The 19,834-nt window shown below is 42.1% G+C and overlaps 1 protein-coding gene across 7 annotated transcripts; it reads left to right on the top strand.

Annotated features, from left to right (window-relative positions):
- Positions 1 to 745: 745 nt before the first annotated feature.
- Positions 746 to 19,820, top strand: LOC110855918 (galactosylgalactosylxylosylprotein 3-beta-glucuronosyltransferase P). Of its 7 annotated transcripts, XM_035846441.1 has the most exons (10): positions 3,941 to 4,417; positions 6,616 to 6,719; positions 6,797 to 6,843; positions 7,141 to 7,616; positions 7,979 to 8,126; positions 11,743 to 11,943; positions 15,913 to 16,073; positions 17,448 to 17,624; positions 18,461 to 18,571; positions 18,691 to 19,820. In XM_035846441.1, exons 4-10 carry the CDS (start codon positions 7,518 to 7,520, stop codon positions 18,799 to 18,801), a joined length of 1,008 nt encoding a protein of 335 aa, XP_035702334.1. In that variant the 5' UTR covers positions 3,941 to 4,417; positions 6,616 to 6,719; positions 6,797 to 6,843; positions 7,141 to 7,517; the 3' UTR covers positions 18,802 to 19,820. The 7 variants fall into 7 exon arrangements, with proteins under 7 accessions (XP_035702347.1, XP_035702334.1, XP_021960039.1 ...); XM_022104347.2 differs by lacking the exon at positions 6,616 to 6,719; XM_035846438.1 differs by having other exon boundaries at positions 6,616 to 6,843.
- Positions 19,821 to 19,834: the final 14 nt, after the last annotated feature.

The following is a 19,834-nucleotide window of genomic DNA, read 5'->3' as shown; positions in this document are numbered from 1 at the left end:
TTCTGGTTTTAATTGTTCCATGCGTGTATGTACGTACATAAATACATTGTTCAGCACCCAGTGTGTAGCAAGACTGATACATACATACATGGCCAATCAAGGTTGCATTTTGCCAAACAATTGCCAACAGTCATAAGTCAACTTTAAGTAAACACGCTCAAATTCACTTTCTATTGATGGATTTTACATGATTTTAGTTTTTCAATCTGACTTTTTTTTTATTTATAGATAAAAGTAAATTCCTACATGTTTCTGTTTAGTGTTGTTTTAAGAAAAGTGTAAATATTTATCTGGCAACGAAGGACCAGCCAACTTTCCCCGTTTTTCTTCCGTCACAATCGCCATTTTCATTGGCATCATCTATAAATTGGGAGAAGCCAAGCCACACAAACACGGTAAGTGTTTGTTTATACTTACACTTCTGCCAATTTTTGTTTGGGGATGGATTGCATTTCATCATTATTAGTACACAGACAGACAGATATCTACGTAAGGAAAGTAGTCGTCGTGGTCGTCCTCTTTTTGACGTAAACTCTTTTCTCCACAAAAGTCATGCACTCTTGGCTGGCTGGCTAACTTTCTGCCAATACTAGTAACGCAATGGACTGTTTCTTTCGTCGTTTCTTTTTTCGGTGGTGCCAGGCACGAGAACGGCGTGACGAGGGAGAAACGGTGAGTGAAACGCCGGAGATAGAGAGGACAGATAACTTTCCCCACTCTCTCCACTCCTCGCTCAGTACCTTTCTCCGGCTCGGCCAGGACGCAACTTGCACAAAGTAGAGCTCCTCGTATTTACTTCTTCTTGGGGCTACAAGTACTTCTATTTTGGGTTTGTGGTTTTGTGTGTGTGTTGTTGTTTGTTTTTTGGATATTTCCACCTTCCACCATCCAATCCAAGCCGCATCCACCCGTTCGAGAGAGAAGGGGGAACGGATGGGATTAGGGGAATAGAAACTGTTTAAAGTTCAAGGCAAGAGTGTGCTTGATGCCAGTTCGGAGGGGAAGAAATCGCTTCATGCAAAGTGGGAGGAAAATTGTATCACATTTTGCTACAGAGTAGCTTCATCATCAGCAGCAGCATCATCCCCACGAAGAGGAACTCGTGTTGCTAAAAGGTAAATGAAAAAAGAAAACTTTCACTTTTTTTCGAGACGATTTTGTTCCCAGGAAGAAGGAAAAGTTTGTTTGTTGGTATTTATCCGTGATGGGTTTAGTTGAACGGAAGTGTGGCAGCGGCATCGGTCGCTTGTTGTTGGTCGTGTACAATTGGTTGTCCACCGCCACCCGTTTACTTGCTCCATCATCGTCGTCGTCATCATCCCTCCAGGCAGGAGAAAGTTTGGCAGAATTAGAGTCAGCCAGCCAGCCAGCGAGTCTCATTTTCTCTCTCCCAGAAATATCCAAGTGCGTGGCGTGTGGAAACGACCGATTGTATTTGGTCACACGACACAGTGTCAAAATAAAGCGTCCCCAAATTGCTGGAAGGGTTGTCGTAGGGAAAAGATTTCTTGGCTCCTTCCTTCCTCTGCTTTTCTTTGCATGCCGTGATTTAATTTTTGCTACTCGTTTTCTCCGTGGCCTTGCGTGTCGAGTGAACGATTCGATTTCTCGATGTGCATTGCATGAGGTGTCGTTTGCCGTGTATGGACATTCGTCTGCTGGCGACTACTTACTTTTGTGTAGTGCATACGTAGGTACGTGTATACCTAAATGGTTGGAAATGGAAGTGTGGATGGAATAGAAATGTAAACAGGTCGGGCCGTCCGTCCTTTTTCCTCGTCCCGTGCATGCTATATTGATTCATTAGGGGGCACAACAAAAAGTATTGATTGCACCTGCTGCCCACCAAACTGGAAGACAAACTGCATGTACATTATATATTGTATGCGTCGATGGATGGGTTTTCCTGGCTCCCCTCCTCCCAACGTATTATTGTCCAGGCCGAGGTTTAGTTTGGGAGAGAAAGTTGATCCTCGGATAAGTGAAATTGTGCTGTCTGCTTGCCTCCCGTCCTGGGAGAGATTCCAGGTGGTCAAGCAAAGCAAACCTGGGCCAAGTTTCTCCATTCCACATTTTTCCGAGTATGAGGTCAACACGTGAAGCTGTCATAAATAGTGAAGCTGGTGGTTGTTCCTTGGCTAATTGATGGCCACAGGGATGCAGAGCGCTTCACATACAGGTGAGCCTGGAATGTGTAATGAGCATTCGTATGTACGATACGATGGAGTGAAAGTAGACGCAATGCGGGCAGTACGTTTTCCCCACTAGGCCGCCGGTCAGGTGTTTTCTCTCGTCCCTGTTATGCAAGGTTGATGGCGTATTTATAATGATGGATGGAAGGACTGTAAAAATGTGTCATCGATTTGAGTGGGGGGTCAAGGCATAGTTCACACCAGGGGGGCAGAGGTCAAAATTCCCTCACATGCTTTACGTACGACCCTTGACATACGTGATGACGATGAAACGACACACTTTCATGTATGTAGTCCTGATTAATTCAGATTCATGATGAGGATGAATGTACTGTACATCATGTAAATACATAAGCGAGAAGGATGTATGTGGGGCAAGATGAGAATAAATCCAAATTTCTCTACTTTCTTGGATCGGAAATTGCTCCGATTTTCCACACCTTCGAAGACAGAAAAAGGCCAATATGTATCTGCTGCAGAGAGTTGCTTGTAAGTCTGTCGACACACATTTCCCATCCATCCTCCCATTCGGGGGATCAAGGCGATGGGCGATTATGCATTAAAGGTGATCCCCTCTCTCCAACCTGACTTGACTGTAGGTGGGTGGGAGTTGGGAGTGGTGGTGGTTCGTCCGTGTGTTCATTTTCCCATAACATTATGTAATGTAATCCTGCTGGTAGTGGTGAAAAAATGGCACGTCGAGGTTTGAATCCGTCATGAAATTCATTCCTTCGCAGTCATGCAAAGGAAGGATGAAATCTCAGCCATATTTAAACCCGAGAATCCTTTCTTCTTCCTCATGGAGCCAGTTATTATGCAGTTCGTGACGGTGGTGGATGGTGGTAGTGGCAGCTGCGACCACATGGACGTTATTATTATCACCGAGTTATGCAACGCCAATCGTAATCAACCACAACATTCATTATTAGCCGTAGGTACATATTGAGTCGTTTTGTACGGACATATTTCGTGGACAACGACGAGGGTCTGGGACGGAATGTCTCAAAATTGAGGAGACTATCTATACTTCCACCCACTCCATAACTCAGCACATATTTTGTCTTGTCAAACACGAACCAAGATAAGAACATATTTCATTCTTCATTCATTCATATCTTTATATTTATAAACTATTCTGTCCATCCGAGACGTTGGGAAAAAAAATTCAATTCTGATGCAAATCCATACACATTGTACACTCGTGAAATATGATTTAGTCGCAGGAAGCAGAGTGAAAAAGATTATTTTGTCGGCGGGGAAAAGAGAGATATGTCCGTTTTTTATTGTGTCGTCGTCGTCCCCTCGGAATTGGACTGTCCAGCCCACCACTGGACGAGACGACGTTTATTTACTCTTCTTTAGAGTTCCAGACGGGAAATCTGATGAAAAACGTCACTTAAAATTAATGACCAATGCTAATCTTTCTTTTTTTAAAAAAGTGAACAACAATTTTCATGCGATGTACAACTCGGAATTTCGTCTGGTCAATTCCCCACAAAAAATAATTTGCATTCTTCGATACATAATTCCTATTACATAAGTCATCCCTACGACGGAGGAAGTCGGGTACGTGTATGAGAAGTGGCTGATAAGACGGTATCCTTCTCAGGCAGCATCTCCGTTATGTATACACACACACATCCTTTGGCGAGATGACATTAAAACATTCTTCGTTGTGAACTACTACATTGTGGGTATTGGATCGTTCGTGAAGCAAGAATAATAAATTTCATGGTTCACACTTTTGGGCAGCACGGATTTCAGAGCTTTATTCGTGGAGTGTGTGGATGCACATGTGTAGGAGGTGAGATGAGACAAATGTCTCCCCTTCCGTCCGTTCCTCTGCTCGGCCCGTTCTTTTCATGTCAGTCGAACATTGGACATGAAAGTGTGAAGTTATTTCGCCAAGTCGTTTCTTCAGTCTGGCTTTAGTTTCAATTTGTGGGCCTGCTCGTGGGTGGCTTGGCCACACCGTGTCGAGAGCGAGGAGTGCGAAATATAGTGTGGGATAAGAAATGGTTATCGTGGTGGTGTCGACTACTTACTTTCTCTCCTCGGGTGTCCGGCTTACCATGTGGATTTGTCTCTGGTTGTGATGGATTGTGGGGGTCACGTCCATGTGACGAGGATGCTCCAATAATAAAAATAATAATATCACGGGTTGGGTGGTCATCAAGTATTTAGTGACATCACTCATCCATCCAGCGCCTCCCCTCTATTTTCGGGTGAGTTTGAGCAAATTAATAATTGAGACGGGTTTGGTGGACGTCGGAATTTTATCCATTCTTTTTTTGTCGCTCTCTTTTTCTGACGTAGTCAAGTGTGACCTTGCAGTTTATTTACTAAGTCATGACATGACATGATTCCCATTCTTGTCACCAATTCTATATATAGTTTAGCAGTGTTACGACCTCCCTCCCACCTTTCAGTATTGTTGGCATTGTTGTTACCCGGATGACAATTACATTAACTTGACTAACACACATCTCGTTGTGATCATCACAACTGCGACACGTATGTAGATATGTACGTTTGTGAGAGGAGGCATTAAAAAGGAGACGACCTTATCCGTCCAATTCGCATTAATTGTTAGCATCATCCGTTGAATTGCGACATGCCATTTGATAATTCACAGTAACTGGAGCACATCAGGAGGAGGACAGACAAAAGGGATGCGGCACGATCAGCTCGGCGGCACGCAAACCATTTATGATTATTATTTAGGGATATGTACATAAGTGCATTCATATCGTGGAGATATGTATGCTCACTTACAATTTGGGAGGGGTGGTTAGCACTGTCCATTGTGAATATCCGCCCCCAAATTGTTGTAATACGCGTATAAAGTAGGTAATGAGGGGATCTTTTTGGGTGTCTGGCAGCGATTTGCTGAATATTTGGTGCCAAATTTAGTGCAATTAAAACTTTATTATAGAACCTTATCTGAAAATTGGGTTTCAAGAAAATTACAAAGCAAAATATGCACAAAAAGAGGCGATTTTTAGTACGCGAAATATATAACCCTCATCATTTAAGCATGCACTTCACAATCCTGCATACCCTCGTGATTTGGTTATTTCAATAATTTCAGAAATTTGTAAATTTGCCATTTAAACCAAATTGATGAATGCGAATTTTTCTTGATTATGCACCAGGTTTTAATGCATTAAATTTGGCAGAGTTTGACCCAAACTGTGCCAAACATGACGCAAGTCGGTGCTTCACACCCAAAAAGGTTCCCTCGCTAGCATACATACTTATAGACCACCAAATTGCATCTCATATCATCATCGTAATAGTGAACTTGATCCGCACCGTGAAACATGAAACGTGACAACAATCATAAATATTCTGAGGATGATGGCTGGTGATGACTCGGCGTCATAAATTAAATGCACAGGAATGTATAGCATCATAACGCGAGTAATCCTACATGCATCATAAATCATTATCATTAAATGCGTAACAATGGATTAAATTAATTATCAGAATTTTTGCCATACTTCAAATTTTCGCAGTAGTCTCGCTAAGGGTTGAAAGTTCACAAAAAAAACTTTGCACGATGCATAACTGGATTTGTCCAGTTATGGAAAATAAACAGTTCTGTTTCCATCAAGATTTCGATTACGACTTAATTGCCAATCTTTCCTCTGTTTATGCCGAATTTCCAACTACTCGTCTCACTAATTTCCCGTACAATTTGGTTATTATGCATGCATAGCTGGCAAAATTGGTTCGGTTCATTGTAACGTGCATGATGACTTCCGTTAAGTGAAAGAATTCATCTCTTTCTTATTTGAACAAAGACACGCAAAAAAATCTCTCAGTTTCGGATACAGGATGACAAGTAGAGTAGATCAGCTCCTCAGTCGGCTCCTATGGTGAGACGTTTGCAAGATGTGTAATGCTCTGTTGACTCCATTATTCGCATTTTAGTGCAAAAAGATAATCGCCGTCTGTTGCGAATTCTCTGCTTCTTGGTCCATTTTCATGTACGACGAGGACTACTGGGTGACACATGATGGAACGATTTGGAGCATTTATATATATTTTTTAGTATTCTATCACATTTCATGACTGCCAGTTGTCGTGTTACGCAGTAAATTCGTATTTTATATTTTATCTCGTCAAGGTTGCGGCACATTCAGTTTTATTTATTTCACTGCGTACCCGGTTACTTCATTTATCCCCTCTTAATTTTATTTTCCTCTTTATTGCCCATTCGCAGAAACACGAGGGCAGGATTAGCTCAATTACCAGGCACGATATCCAATCATTTAATCCTACTTCAAGATATTTATGAGGCAAAAAAACTGGGGATTATCTTTCCCAGTTGAGTCTTAAGATTAGTTGGAAAAAAATAGCGGCAGAGTTCCAGTTAAGGGAAAATTGGTGCTAATCCTCTTCTTACACGTGTATCTAGTGGACAATGCGATGGAAAAATTCATTTCGAGTGACGCAGTCCATCCTGCACGTCGGATAGGAGGAGTGCTATGAAAATAAATGTGTACATCATCTCCGGTGGTGGTGAAAATTAATACCTACGTATTTACCAAGCATGCATAACTCCTTGTTATTCCACTTCTGATTTTATTATTTGACAGATAAGAGGAGAGATAATACTCCGTCCGTTTTGATCACTCTTCAAAAAGTGAGATTTTCTACATAAAAACCATTCGTCACCCGACCCAACAACCCATCCTGCATGTATCTATTAATCCTTATCGTATTGGACACCTTGTTTGAGATGTTGACATCCGTGCATGGGTTCCAGTAAAGTGATATTTATACGTAATTGTGATTTGATAATGATTCGATAAAACTGGACTTGATCTGAGAACAATGTGATTTTTGTCCCTCATTTATAAATACGATGGGGAGGTTGACACATTGAATTGATCACTTGACACTTAAAATAAACTCTCATTGTGTGTGTGTGTGGTTACAGGCTATACTGGGAACAAGGACGTGCATTCTTACCTAATTAAGCCGAGAACCAGCAACAGTTCGTTCAACGTGGTGCGGGGAATGGTCACATTTAGGCGGAGGGGAAATTCTTCTTCACTCGGACGGCTTGATTTCAAACTTGGACTTGAAATTGAAACAGTTTTCGTGGATTAAAAAAAGAAATAGTGTGAAAGTGGATTTGAGGAATGTGCTGGATTGGACTTGATAAAATTTAACTGCCACGATCGACCGATAACCACCATTTGATGGAATGATGACCACTTGACTACCACCGAACGCCACTTGCACACTCTCAATTTCTGCTTCTTCCACTAAAATTACCACACCAGACCTGTCGCCACGTAAAACTTGCTGACCATGGCCGTCAGTCCGTTGCACAAGTCGCTCTTTGTCGTGATTTGCATCGGAGTCTCCTTCTTCATGCTGACTCTCATCGCGGTCCATCAGCCTCAACAGGTAAAAAAGTTGCGTGGGTGTCGCTTTTCCGTATCCCAGCGGGATTTCGTGCCCTATATTTTACAACATTTTATATACTCCTCCAATTATCCCAGATTTCTCGGCAAGTTGCGAAATTTATGACAAAACCCAATTTGTGTAAAGTTAAAGTTTTCCTTGTACAAATTTATTTTGCCGTGTTACGCCATCACCTCCAAGTTCTGGAAACTTGTTGGGTGGCATTTTGTTAATCCATTTTCCCCGGAAAGTTCTTCTTTCCGTCAGAAAGTAGTAGTTGTGTGTGATTGCTTAAGAGGGTACGAAACGGGTGGAGAGATCCTTTTACGGACTGAATAATTAATGTGTCACTACTGTTCACACAGACGGGCTACCTGGGAGGAGGAAACTCGATGGAAGAGCTGCTGGCTGGACGCTCCATCTCGGTCAAGATAGACGACGCCGTGGTCGCCAACATATCCGACCGCGTGTTGGAATCCATCCGGACTGACACGACCCTCTGCTCCGCCATCAGTAAGTTGCCCTCTGACTTTATTTCCGAGGACACGGGTGATTATTAGTGTACACACTTGGATCCATGGCTCATGTTGTAGTTGGCTAAGTGTTGGACGGGTGGCTGGATTTCCATGCCTCGACTCAAGTATGGCTTCCTTTTCTGGAGATTGATTCATGCCCGTTGCACAATGTGGCACGGATGAGATTTCTTTTCACACACCACCACTTGCGAAATCCACGGAGGGAGAAAGGAAAAGGTGACGAAATTCGGGTGCCATTGCATCACAACGACTTTCTCGTTCGCATACTTTTTAATGAGGCAGCAGCCGGAGACGATCTTCTATAGGAGAGATGAGTAGAGAATACAAATCTTTAGACGACATGGATACCGTTGGATTGGCAGATTACGTAATTCTTAAGTGGAAAAAATATAGTTAGCGGGGAAAGTTTGCGAAATGGGGTCTCACTTTACAGAGATTTCGCATTTTTTCGATTCGAGATCAAAAATATATTTAGCAGGGAAAGTCTGCGAAATAGGGTCTCAGAATTTTGCATTTTTTTCTACCCCAGATTTTGGTACTTTATTAATCGTCACTTATTTGCACATGCACCCAGATTACGTACACGTACGACTTATGCGCCGTATGTAAGATTTCGATCCTGTTTTCCATCCATCCACTCAACAAGATGCACGTTGACCCCGTGTCAAACAACCCCAACTCGCAAGTACAGAACATGACAAGAACAATTCTCCGAAACTTTTCACCCTGTCCAAACTCTAAAAGTTTCCAAGTTTCGTTTTCTCTCTTTTCCTGGGCACACGTTCAAAAAATCAGACAGGAAATAAAATTACGGGAGCGACAAGTGCAGCCCACTCTGGAAAAGCATACTTTCCTCTTTCACGGAATTGTTATTCAACATGGATTCATGCCCATCACACACCAAGTTTTGGCCGATATCCATCCACCATGCAGTTAAAAAAGTTAAAAAAAGTGTTGCTTGCATCCACGCCTGGTGTGTTCGTGCCTTGGATAATTCATACTCATTTCGAGTCGTGTCATAGGATAAAAAATGTGACGATAATTTCAAAGGGTTGCATACACAAGTGGCGAGGAAAGCTAGAAAAGATGATACTTTTAATGGAGAGAGAGAGAGTTACTGACAAGGGTGATCTCCCAGCGTATGCTCTCAGATTTTGGGCAAAGTAGCGTCAATGTATGACAAATTTAATTAATGTGAAATTTACAAAAATTTACAAAAGGCACAATCTCCCAATGGACACGTTTAGCAGAGATATTTGCATCCGAAGAGGAGAAAATGCTCCTTAAAGTTGATTAATTTCGCACTTTCCAAATTTACTGTGCGTTTTTGGAGGTCTTGTCTTTCGTAATTTTTATACTAATTAAATTGGTAATCCTTTGGCACTACTTGGTCGAAATCTGAGAGCACCCGCTGGGAGACCTCCCTCGTGAGTGGAGTTGAAGTTAGTTGTGTGTAGTCGAGTAATTGGGCGTGATCTGGTTTTTATCATTTTTATTGCAAACTTTCCCCCGGAATGAATAAAGAGGAGGAGGAGGAGGTCGCTTTACTGGAGAAAGTGATTTCATTCCCTGCTTTTTTCTCGTTCTCCTTTGTACTCTGATGTATGTGTGTAGAGCCAGTGGTGGTGTGTGACATGGGGGTGGGGTGTTATTTATACTCCGTGTGTCACGTCCAACCCGAGACAGGGTTCTTGACAAGCACGCTGCGATTTTGATGCCACGATATTCATCGAATATCAAAAAAGAGAGAGATCTAATATTGTAATTTAGCTCCTAAAAAACAACGTCAACCTTTGTAAAATTCGTTGTGCCGTACACGAGTAACTAAACGGTAGCCACTTACATAAATCAGTCCGCATGTGTCTCTTAATTTCGGCCTAGTTTCCATCTCCTAAAATTTATAGGGTTGCAAAGTTATCGTGTTTTACGAACCCTGACTACTCGCACACTTTCTCTCTTTTGCTTTCTCTGGAGAAAGTGAGAAAGAAACTCTCTCACCGATTGACTACTGTTCCCTGCACTCTCCAGCCAGCTATACATCTCTCTTTCTCTCTCTCTCTCTCTCTCTTTCTCTCTCTCTCTTTCTCTCTCTCTCCAGGGATTGTTTGTCGCCCAGATGCTGCGAATAATTTATTTTTTTCCTCCTCTCCCTGCGAGACAGGCTTTTGATTCTTCCATATCATATAAACACACAGGGAAATGAAAGTGGGCTCAAATATGGTTTTATTTTAAAATAAAATAAAGAGGATTCATCCACTTGAAGCAATTTCCTTGTTCTGTTCTGTCATCACTGGAGGGAGAGAGGAGTGGTTTTTTAGAGCTAACGTCCCATACTTTTTTCCTCCCTGGAGAATCTCATCATGATGATGATGATGATGATGATAATACACGGTTAGAATTAGATAGTAGTACATACATACATACTTCAGTCACTCCACTTGACTCGGCTGCAAGGGGAAAGCAGTGCCCGCGGAAGGTGGGACATCTGGGGACACTAACATTTTAGGATAGGGGAGGGTATGGGCAGATGATGGGGACATCGACTAACCATTGCCCCTCTGTCCCCACGCTTCCGCGGCGACTGGGCGAGAGGACCCCATTAGTTCGTGGGGGACTAGAACGTCAAAGCGAGTCATCATTTTATTTCATCTCTCTCCCTCTCGCTTTTCTCTCTCTGTTTCTTGTTTCCTGAGCGAAATTGAATTCAATCAAGATGATCAGTGCGTGAGTGAGATGCGAGACAATCAAGAAAGCTTTTTAGTTTATTGATAGCGAGGTAAATAGCTTAACCATCACGAATGCGATGGGGAAATCATTACTCGAAATTGGTCGTGCGGTTTTAAAAGTTTCGGTCAGCAAAAAAAAATACAGCCGACATGTGGAAAACAGGGATGGCCAAAATACTTTGGTAAAGAAATACAGCATTTTGATAACCCGTTCTTCCCAAGGTTTGGATTTCTAGGGGTGTCACATGCACAAAAAGACGAGAATCTATGTAAAGAAGGCAGCAGTCATACGAAAGTACAGGTTTTGTGGGGAAATTAATATTTTACAGATGTCAAATACTTTGTTTTCACGATTTTCCTTAAAATAAAGTATTTTGACAGCTATAAAAAGTTAATTACTTCACAAAACCTATACTTTCGCGTGACTGCTGCTTTCTCCACGTGGATTTTCTTCTTTTTGTGGGTGTAACACCCCTGCAATTCAAACCCTTGGAAGAACGGAGCTCAAAATACCATACATTTCGACAAAGTCTTTTGGTCATCCCTGCCGAAAAAAGTGGGAGTGGTGGATGAGCAAGGAGGAAGCAGAAAGAGAGCCCAGTTTTATGAAATCCAAAGTGGTGGAGAAAGCAATTTGGAGAGAAAGCTATCTGCGAGGAAGGAGGGACCGAGTGCGAACGGCCGCTCAGGGATCTCTTCCTCCTCTCTCTCTCTCTCTCGCTACCAAATGGATCTCCTCGCGTGTGTGGGTCGTCTCTATCTCCGCCAATTTTGGGGAAAGTGATTGTCTGCCTGGATTTTTTGAACGTTGTCTCTCTCTCTCTTTAAACCTTTTATATTTTAATGTGCATGTGTCCTTCTTTTCAGGAGAGACCAATCTGCCCATGATCTACTTAATAACGCCCACGTACAAGCGGCCAGAACAGATCCCGGACTTGACGCGGCTCGCCCAAACCTTGATGCACGTCCCTTCCATTACCTGGCTGATCATTGAGGACGCCGAATCACTCAGCCCGGTCGTGACGGAGATACTTAAACGGTCCGGGATCCGATATGTGCATCTGATTGGTGAGTGAGCCCCCCGTGTTTTGTATTTGGGAGGGAATAAAATGAGAATTTTCTCCTCTGTTTTTTTTTTAAATTGTTGCCGAGTAGGCCATTATGTTCTCAATTACTCGGGGTAAGTAGTGCAGTAATGAGACGGAGAGGAGGGCAGGGACGAGAGAAAGCAAGCCACTTAAGGCGAGGGGGAACAATATGAGGCATGTATGGTGGTGGTGGTGGCAATTATGGCAATCTCCTCATTTCCCACTCCTCCTGCTTTCTCCACTTGAGTCCAACGTTGTTAGTTTAGTCTGGCAGGAGTGTAGTTTTAGTGGATCCAGCAGGTGAAGGAGGGGAAAAGTGTGTGGATGATGATTTTATTGTATTTTTTCCTCGAGAAGCACACATTTCGTCTCCCCCTCAGCTCGTCGATCAGCCAGGAGCTCATTCTTTTATTCTTGCCTGCCTTCCTTCCTGTCTCTTCTTCCCGTGCTTCCTGCCGGCACGATTAGTTTGCTGGATTTCTTATTCTCTCTGGCAGGACGGTTATTTTGCCATTGTTCCCCTTTCTCCTCGGCGACCCCATTGATGAGAACGGAGAAAGCACAAGGTGTGGAAGGAAGGGTGGCATTGTGCTCAGTCAGTGGTGGAATCCACCTGGTCCAACTTTCCTAAATTCGTCGACCAGTGTTTTACGTACATAATATTTACTGGGCATATTAGTAATGAGCTTAACGAGTAAAATGGATGATGGCTTATCAACGGAAATCTCACTTTGCTCCGAAAAAGTTAGACTAAAAAGCGTAAAAGCCTCTCACGATGTGAAAAATCAGATCGTTAAGGTGTATATATTAATTAAGTGGGTTATTAAATCTGGTGGAATCCAGACTTGGTCGAACTTTCTTATTCGACGACCAGTGTTCTACATAATATTTACTGGGCATATTAACAATGCGCTTAACAAGTGTGAGTGGGAGACGGCTTATCAATCAAAGTCTCACTTTGCTCCGAACAAGTTAGACCAAAAGCTGTATTGTACCGTATTAATTTACGATGTGCATACAAAGTCAGATCATCAAGGTTTATTAATAAGTGGGGCATCAAATTTACAACCAAACTTTAGTTAATGTAGGTTATGATGCACATAATAAAATGTAAAGTCATATGAATTTATGTAATGTGCATTATCCGTTCCCAATAGATTTCGAACAAGTGATTCCTTTCGGGTAATTTAGTTTTGACGAGCAAGTTCAATTGTTTACTTATCAGAGATTTTATTCAAATATTTTGCATTTAATAAAATAATAAAGAATTTGCATTTTAGTTTAAATGTGAACATATGTAAATATTTTATTTGGGAGGGAATAAACTGCGAAGGGAAGGAATTAGTTGTAGAATCAGTTGGCGATTAATCGAACGATTAATCCCTGACCAAACCAAACACCTTTCGGGTTTGAATGACTTATCGTTAGTTGGCCAATAAATTGCATTGTTTGCTGATCACAGATTTTATTCAAATTTTGCATTTTATCAAAATATCCTCCTTTGATGGATTAAGATTTATGACCAATTTATGACCTCATCAGGTCATAAGATATGTATCCACACGCAGTGGCCGCGGAAGCGTGGGGACAGAGGGACAATGTCCCCACAGTTTCGATGTCCCCATCATCTGCCCATGTTATACAAACCCCACCTCTCCCATCCTACAATGTTAATGTCCCCACGGCTTCCGCGGCCACTGTCTGCATGTACCGAAGTATTATCAAAATTAAGTGAATTTCAAAAATTCATGTCCTCTTGTCCATTAAGATTACAAGATGGTGATTTCTTAGAACTAGAACAACCAATGCTACATACTTCCTGAAGGAGGGTACACACTCTGCAGGCCTCCTCACATTTGCATAGGCTCATTATTAATGCCGTCATTAGCACAACATGTGGAAACTGGTTAAAATTTAGAAAATACAAGAATCCGTCCAGCCTAATGGGTTGTGTCTTCGAACGTAATTAAGCAGCAGCAGGAGCAGCAGCAGAGCTCATTCTCGTAAACTGACTAAAATGCCATGCCTGGTTTCTTTCTTTGTGAACAAGCCCGTCACCGTGATCACGGTGATGTGATCATCATTATCTTCATCATTCCGTCCTCCTCCCTCCCTCGCAGCATGGTTTGACTGTAAACTTTTGCCTTGGGTGATGCTCAAGACTTGATCTTCAGTCAGAGAGCCATTTTCCGTATTCAAGACGAGCCGAGGTTGTAGCTTTCTCTGTCTTTGTCTCATCTCGTAATAATCCGAGCAACCAGACCACCGCTGGTTCTTCGGATGGTAACCCACCACCACCAGCACACGGAGGAATGAACCAGACGCTGTCGTTCGTTGTACATACAAAGTGCTCTCTGTGAAAGAGACGATTTCAAGGAATGAGATAAAGTAGTCCTTTCTGTGGAAGAGGAGGACACAACGAAACCAACACGACAGCAGCCTCTTAAGATCCAATTGTACAGCGAAATTAAGAAAGAATGAGAAAAAGAGAGAAAGTAGAAAAGAGGAAGCTCATGAAAATGAAAAGTTGTCATGAATGTGATTGCGTTGAATGGAGCGGATTATATTTTGGTTGCTGGGAGGGACACATTTCCGTTCTCCTGGGGATGCAAAAAGCTTCTCATCTCCTCCTCCTCCACCGGTAGAATAAGGAGACCAGGCTTCTGGTGGGATTAAATTGTGCTGTTGTTGTATATGGGTAGTGGGTACATGTAATGGTGGCAGGATTGCGTCTGCAATGGCCGTGGTGCTGGTCCAACCGTGGAGTTTTCCGCTCCGAGAATAAATCTTGTCACTGGAGAAGATAACTTGATTCTGGGGAAAGCTGCGTACTTTTTCTTCTCTCGCTCTGCTTTGCTCCCTTTCCTTCCCACAGACCTGGATGGACGGAGATTTGTTGGGAAACAAAAGCCGTTCTAGTTGCCGAATGATGGAAAATGTAAAATTTGAGGAGATTTTTTTTTACTCCTTTCGTTTCAGTTTCAAGTGGGAATAAGAGTCCGGGTTGATTTCTTTCCTTGGCTCGTCATTCCTCTTCTTTTTTTTCTTCTTCTTCTCGTGGTGTTGGATTGATGATGCCTCGAGCTAATAACGAAGGATAAGAGTGTGGCTGCAATGAGTAGCAGTCGGACCAAATTCCATTAAGTGAGTGAGTGAGAGAGAGAGCAAGATGATGAGAGAAAGTGTACCAACTTTCTTTTCTTTTTTCCCCTCCTCCTCCCGCATGTAAGTGATGATGACGGGATAAAATCGTGGCAAGAGGAGGGAGAGAAAGTGGAGAAGAACCAGGTGATGACCAACCCAACGGGCCGGGAGTGACACCAACTTAATTACAATGCTAACAAGTTCTTCTTCTTCTTGTTCTAATGAGAAAACGGGTGTAATGGGTTCACAGAAATTGGACAGGTTGGAGGAAGATGATGACGTGAAATGTAATAAAATCCGACTTCTCAACTATTTCTGGAGGTCGGTCGAATATGAAAAAGTCAAATTGCCACCATCATCAAATCCGAGTGTAACGAGTGACCCTTATATTTTCCCCAGTTTTTGGCATGAATATTTCCCCATTTACAGTCCACGTAACCGTAACATTTCCACCCCTGACACATTGTCCGTCAATGCCTCCACTAATAATATTAGCGCAATAATCATCGCCATCAAAATCTCGCCGAGATAAAAAATAACAGTCGAATAAATGGCGTGTCTCGCACAATTGGCGTGGTTAGGTCGTTTCCGTGGTGAAAACATAACTCTAATAGTCCGACGGCTTTGCATAATTTAGTAGCTGTCCATTTTCCCCTCGGAGAAGAGAGAATTGGAGTGAGAGTGCGGTTTATTATTTCGGTTGAGTTGAGAGGCCTAAAATTTGGCCTAATTAAGTACACTCCTACTCGAGGAGAAAATAAAGAGTACAATAAAATAAGCGTTGTTGTTCTCCTTGTAATTTCAGCCCCCATGCCAGCCGAGCAGAAGAAGAAGAAGGTGAAGGCTCGTGGCGTCTCGAACCGCAACAAAGGGTTGGACTGGGTCCGTGAGAACTATGTGGACACCCGGGGCGTGGTCTACTTCGCCGACGACGACAACACTTATGATCTCAGACTGTTTGATGAAGTAAGTCACGGAAGAAGAGGGACACGGCCAAAAGAAGTAGCAGGAGCATAGGAGTGAGTGTGTGGCAGCAAAATGTGGCATGTCTCTCGGTGATGTAGAAATCCATCAAGTTTTCGTGTGCACAATCACTTTCACTTTCACTCAGCGTCCAACATAACTCGGATTAGATTGGTTTTGTGGTGGCAACAACATTCATATTTCGGAGAGTGCAGTTGATTCCGTGTATGCAGTTAGTTGGGCGACATTGCAATAATAATGGTAACAAGTCCATCTCTCGAGGGCACCACCACCACCACACCACGAATACGGAAGTTGCCACGCATGCATGACTAAACCGGGTGTTGTATTATTGGTGTCTATTAGATGGCTCGAGAATTAGTTGATTATTATGACGGTTGGTAAATTAGATGGGTGGAGTAGATAATAGGATTTCGTGACTGGTTCATCCATCCACTCACTTTACGTACCTATAGCCAGCCGCATAGACGTAGATAAACCGACCATCACCACCTCCACAATTTGTCTCCCTTACTGAGAAGCAGAGAATGGAATGGAATTTCCCTTCTTCTTCTTTCCATCTCATCAACCACTTTCACCGCACTTTTCAGTTGAAATTAAGAAAATCCAAGCAAACCACGGGTACGAACCACATTTAATTGTGTGCGAGAAAGGAGAAGATCCGTACAGTCGTCGACTGCTCTTCGCATTTGTGACCGGGTGCCTTTTGCAACAACAAAGGAAATAAGTAAGCCAGAGATCCCAGAGAGAGCTTCTTCTCCGCCTTTCATGAATTCATAAAAGCAAAAACAATGTTTTATTAATGAGTTTAATCCGAATTGGACTAATTTCGGATTTCATCTCCTCACTCTTCCATCCATCCCTGGATCCTCTTGCTTGTCTCTCTCTCTCTCTCTGGATGAGTGGGTGATGATTGTGACGCTACTACGAGAGCAAATTAGTCCTCCGTCGTCGAATGTATTGCGTTGCGATCAGTGAGGCATGTTTCGTTCGTACAACAGAACAGCTCATTCCCGATGCGACAATGTAATAAAACAAAGCCGGCATCATTTCACTTGATTAGCTTTTAATTCTTGGTCGTGGTTTGGTTTGTGTAGCACGGGGGATAGCGACGAACGAGCATGATACACTTTCCCAGTTGGATTATTAGATTTTGCAGCGTAATGTCCGTCGTCGGAATCAAAGTCCTCATTGAAACTACGATACATAGATACTGCGAGAGATAGCATAAACTAATTAATTTCCATAATACGACTGCTCCTGCTGCTGCTGCTGCTGGCTGGCTGGGCGTGGGAGGGAGAATATTATTCCATTTATTATTTCACTAAAACTGAAACTTTCTCTCAAATGGTGCAGATCCGGACGGTGGAAAAGGTTGGGATGTGGCCGGTCGGGTTGATCACACATTTTGGCGTTAGCTCCCCCGTGGTTCGAGACGGACGCGTGACCGGCTTCTACGACGGATGGGTCGCCAACCGCAAGTATGCCGTCGACATGGCTGGATTCGCCGTCTCGGTGGATACCATTCTTCAGGTAGGTAGACATATGCACTTTGTGGTGGCCGTTGTGTGGTGTGGGTGATGAGAATAATTATTTGTTGGGTGTGGTGGGTGAGGAGATTCGTGCTCAAATGATAATAATGTGGTTCATATATACGCTTCTTTCGACTTTTGACTCCCCGTCGCGTGTTTTACTGCCTTTGTTAAATAAGAGGAGTGAAAGAAAAGCAGGGTTTCGTTAGAGTGTGGGAAAGTTATTGTGTGAAATGGGAGAAAGTGCAATATTTCAGTATTTCGTTTTGGATGTCCAAAACTACTTTTGAACGATGTCCAGTCCAAAAGTGTCCTAAACTTTCCAAAATCGTTCAACATTGGAAAATGGGGTAAATGCTACAAGTTTTTCATTATTCAAGCTTTCGATAATCCATTGACGTATATGTAATCTCCCGTTATTTTTTAGCATTTTGGTGTGTAATAATACCACGAAATTTAGAAAAATTTTTGTTTTAACATGTTTTCTTACAAGAACTTACGAAATTTTCGAAACTAGGCCGTATTACGCAATAAAGTGCTCAAAATTAATGGGAGATTACATACAAGTCAGCGGATTATCTAAAGATTCAATACTGAATAACTTGTAACATCGTGCCCCATTTTCTATTTTGAACACTTTTGGACATTTTCGGTGTCCAAAAAAAGTTAAAAAACATATTTTGGACGGCTCTTTTAGACTCAGACTACAGCGAAACACTGGCAATTCTACATACATTTCTAAACTTTTGCATGCGCCTTTTGTGCCGCAAAAAGTATTGGAAACACTGAATCTGAGTGAAAGCCGTGTTAATAAAATCCTGCATTTTTTTTTCTCAGTTTCCCGATCTGAAGATGCCCTTCGTGCCGGGCTACGAGGAGGACGGTTTTCTCAAAGGGCTCAGCTTAAAGTTGGAAGATATCGAACCAAAGGCGGACAATTGTACCAAAGTATGTATTCAATTCAATAGATTTATGTCTCTCTTGACATCCATAAATAGCTCATGCAGACACGTAGATAAACCCGAATGATAACTGATAACTCGTATATACAATGTTTGATCACACAGATCTACGTGTGGCACACGCAAACCAAGAAGAACAAAAACCCCATCAAAGCCAACCAGACTGTGTATGAGTTTACAAACGTGTGGTCTCTGTACGAGCAGATTGAGATGTGAAATATTTACGTACGTACGAGATCAAACGCAGAAATCAAAGCAATTGATTCATATCTGACAAAACATATGAAACTCTCTCTCTCTCCGTGTAGTTTAGTGACTTAATTGGTGTTTGTGTAATAAGTGTGTTACTTACATAACTCACCCGGTTTTTTTGTTGTTATCCTGGTTTTCGACCTTTTCCATCCCCACAAACATTTGATGCATGTATATGTTTGCATGCATTCTAGAAATTAATAGAATTGATGTGGAAGGATCGAGTGACCCCGATGACGACCCACTTCCGGTGATCCCACTGCGAAATAGGATACTTGTTTGAAGCACAAACCACACATTCACAGCCCGTCTCGAACTCACAGCGTGGGTTGAGATGAGACAATAATCATGGCAGAAGAACTGAACTTATTCTTACCCAACAAAAACCTAACCTTATCTACATAAATAAATATATATCTACTTATCCGGATGGTGTGCTGCTTATCGTTGGAATAATTTACTCACTCAGAAAACCAAACTTCATTACTTAAGGGTTAAATTCCCACGTCTACTAAATATTTTTGTACCACAGGAAAAAATGATGAAGATGAATCAAAAACTTACGAGAATGAAACGCTTACGTTTTTCATACGTGTCTCTCTATTCTGATGACTTTCTTAACCTTTGAAGCGTCGAATGTGTGGGCGGACTGCGTTTTATTTTGAGTATTATTATCTTCCTTTAGCCCTGTTTTAGTCGTGGTGGTGGACTTATCTACATTTTCCACTCCTACGTTTTCTCATCGTTCGTTATGTAATAACTTTACCATTGTGACAAGTGAAATGAGCTGGGACAAAGTACATAAGTGGTGACGATATGATGTTCGTATCTTTAAATGAAATGTTGACCTGACTCTTTTACTAAAAATTTACTCTTTTTCATGTTATTCTAGTCGTATAAAATATTACAAAAGTTAAAAATATGTATCGCTGTCGTGTTCCCTATTCTCAAGAAGAAATGTAATAAAGTATAAATAAAAATGATGGTTGTAATTTTC

The sequence above is a fragment of the Folsomia candida genome, unplaced genomic scaffold (genome assembly GCF_002217175.1).
Source record: "Folsomia candida strain VU population unplaced genomic scaffold, ASM221717v1 Fcan01_Sc001, whole genome shotgun sequence".
In the NCBI taxonomy this organism is placed as follows: domain Eukaryota; kingdom Metazoa; phylum Arthropoda; class Collembola; order Entomobryomorpha; family Isotomidae; genus Folsomia; species Folsomia candida.
Note: the sequence above shows the minus strand (reverse complement) of the source record. Positions and strands in the feature narration are given on the sequence as shown.

What these genes read in the sequence shown, in the direction of transcription:
- LOC110855918 (XM_035846454.1), top strand. Translation starts at nt 7,518, where the DNA reads ATGGCCGTCAGTCCGTTGCACAAGTCGCTCTTTGTCGTGATTTGCATC. An exon ending in CCGATATGTGCATCTGATTG is followed by an intron (nt 11,944 to 15,912) that starts GTGAGTGAGCCC and finishes TTGTAATTTCAG; the next exon opens with CCCCCATGCCAGCCGAGCAG. An exon ending in AGGCGGACAATTGTACCAAA is followed by an intron (nt 18,572 to 18,690) that starts GTATGTATTCAA and finishes TTGATCACACAG; the next exon opens with ATCTACGTGTGGCACACGCA.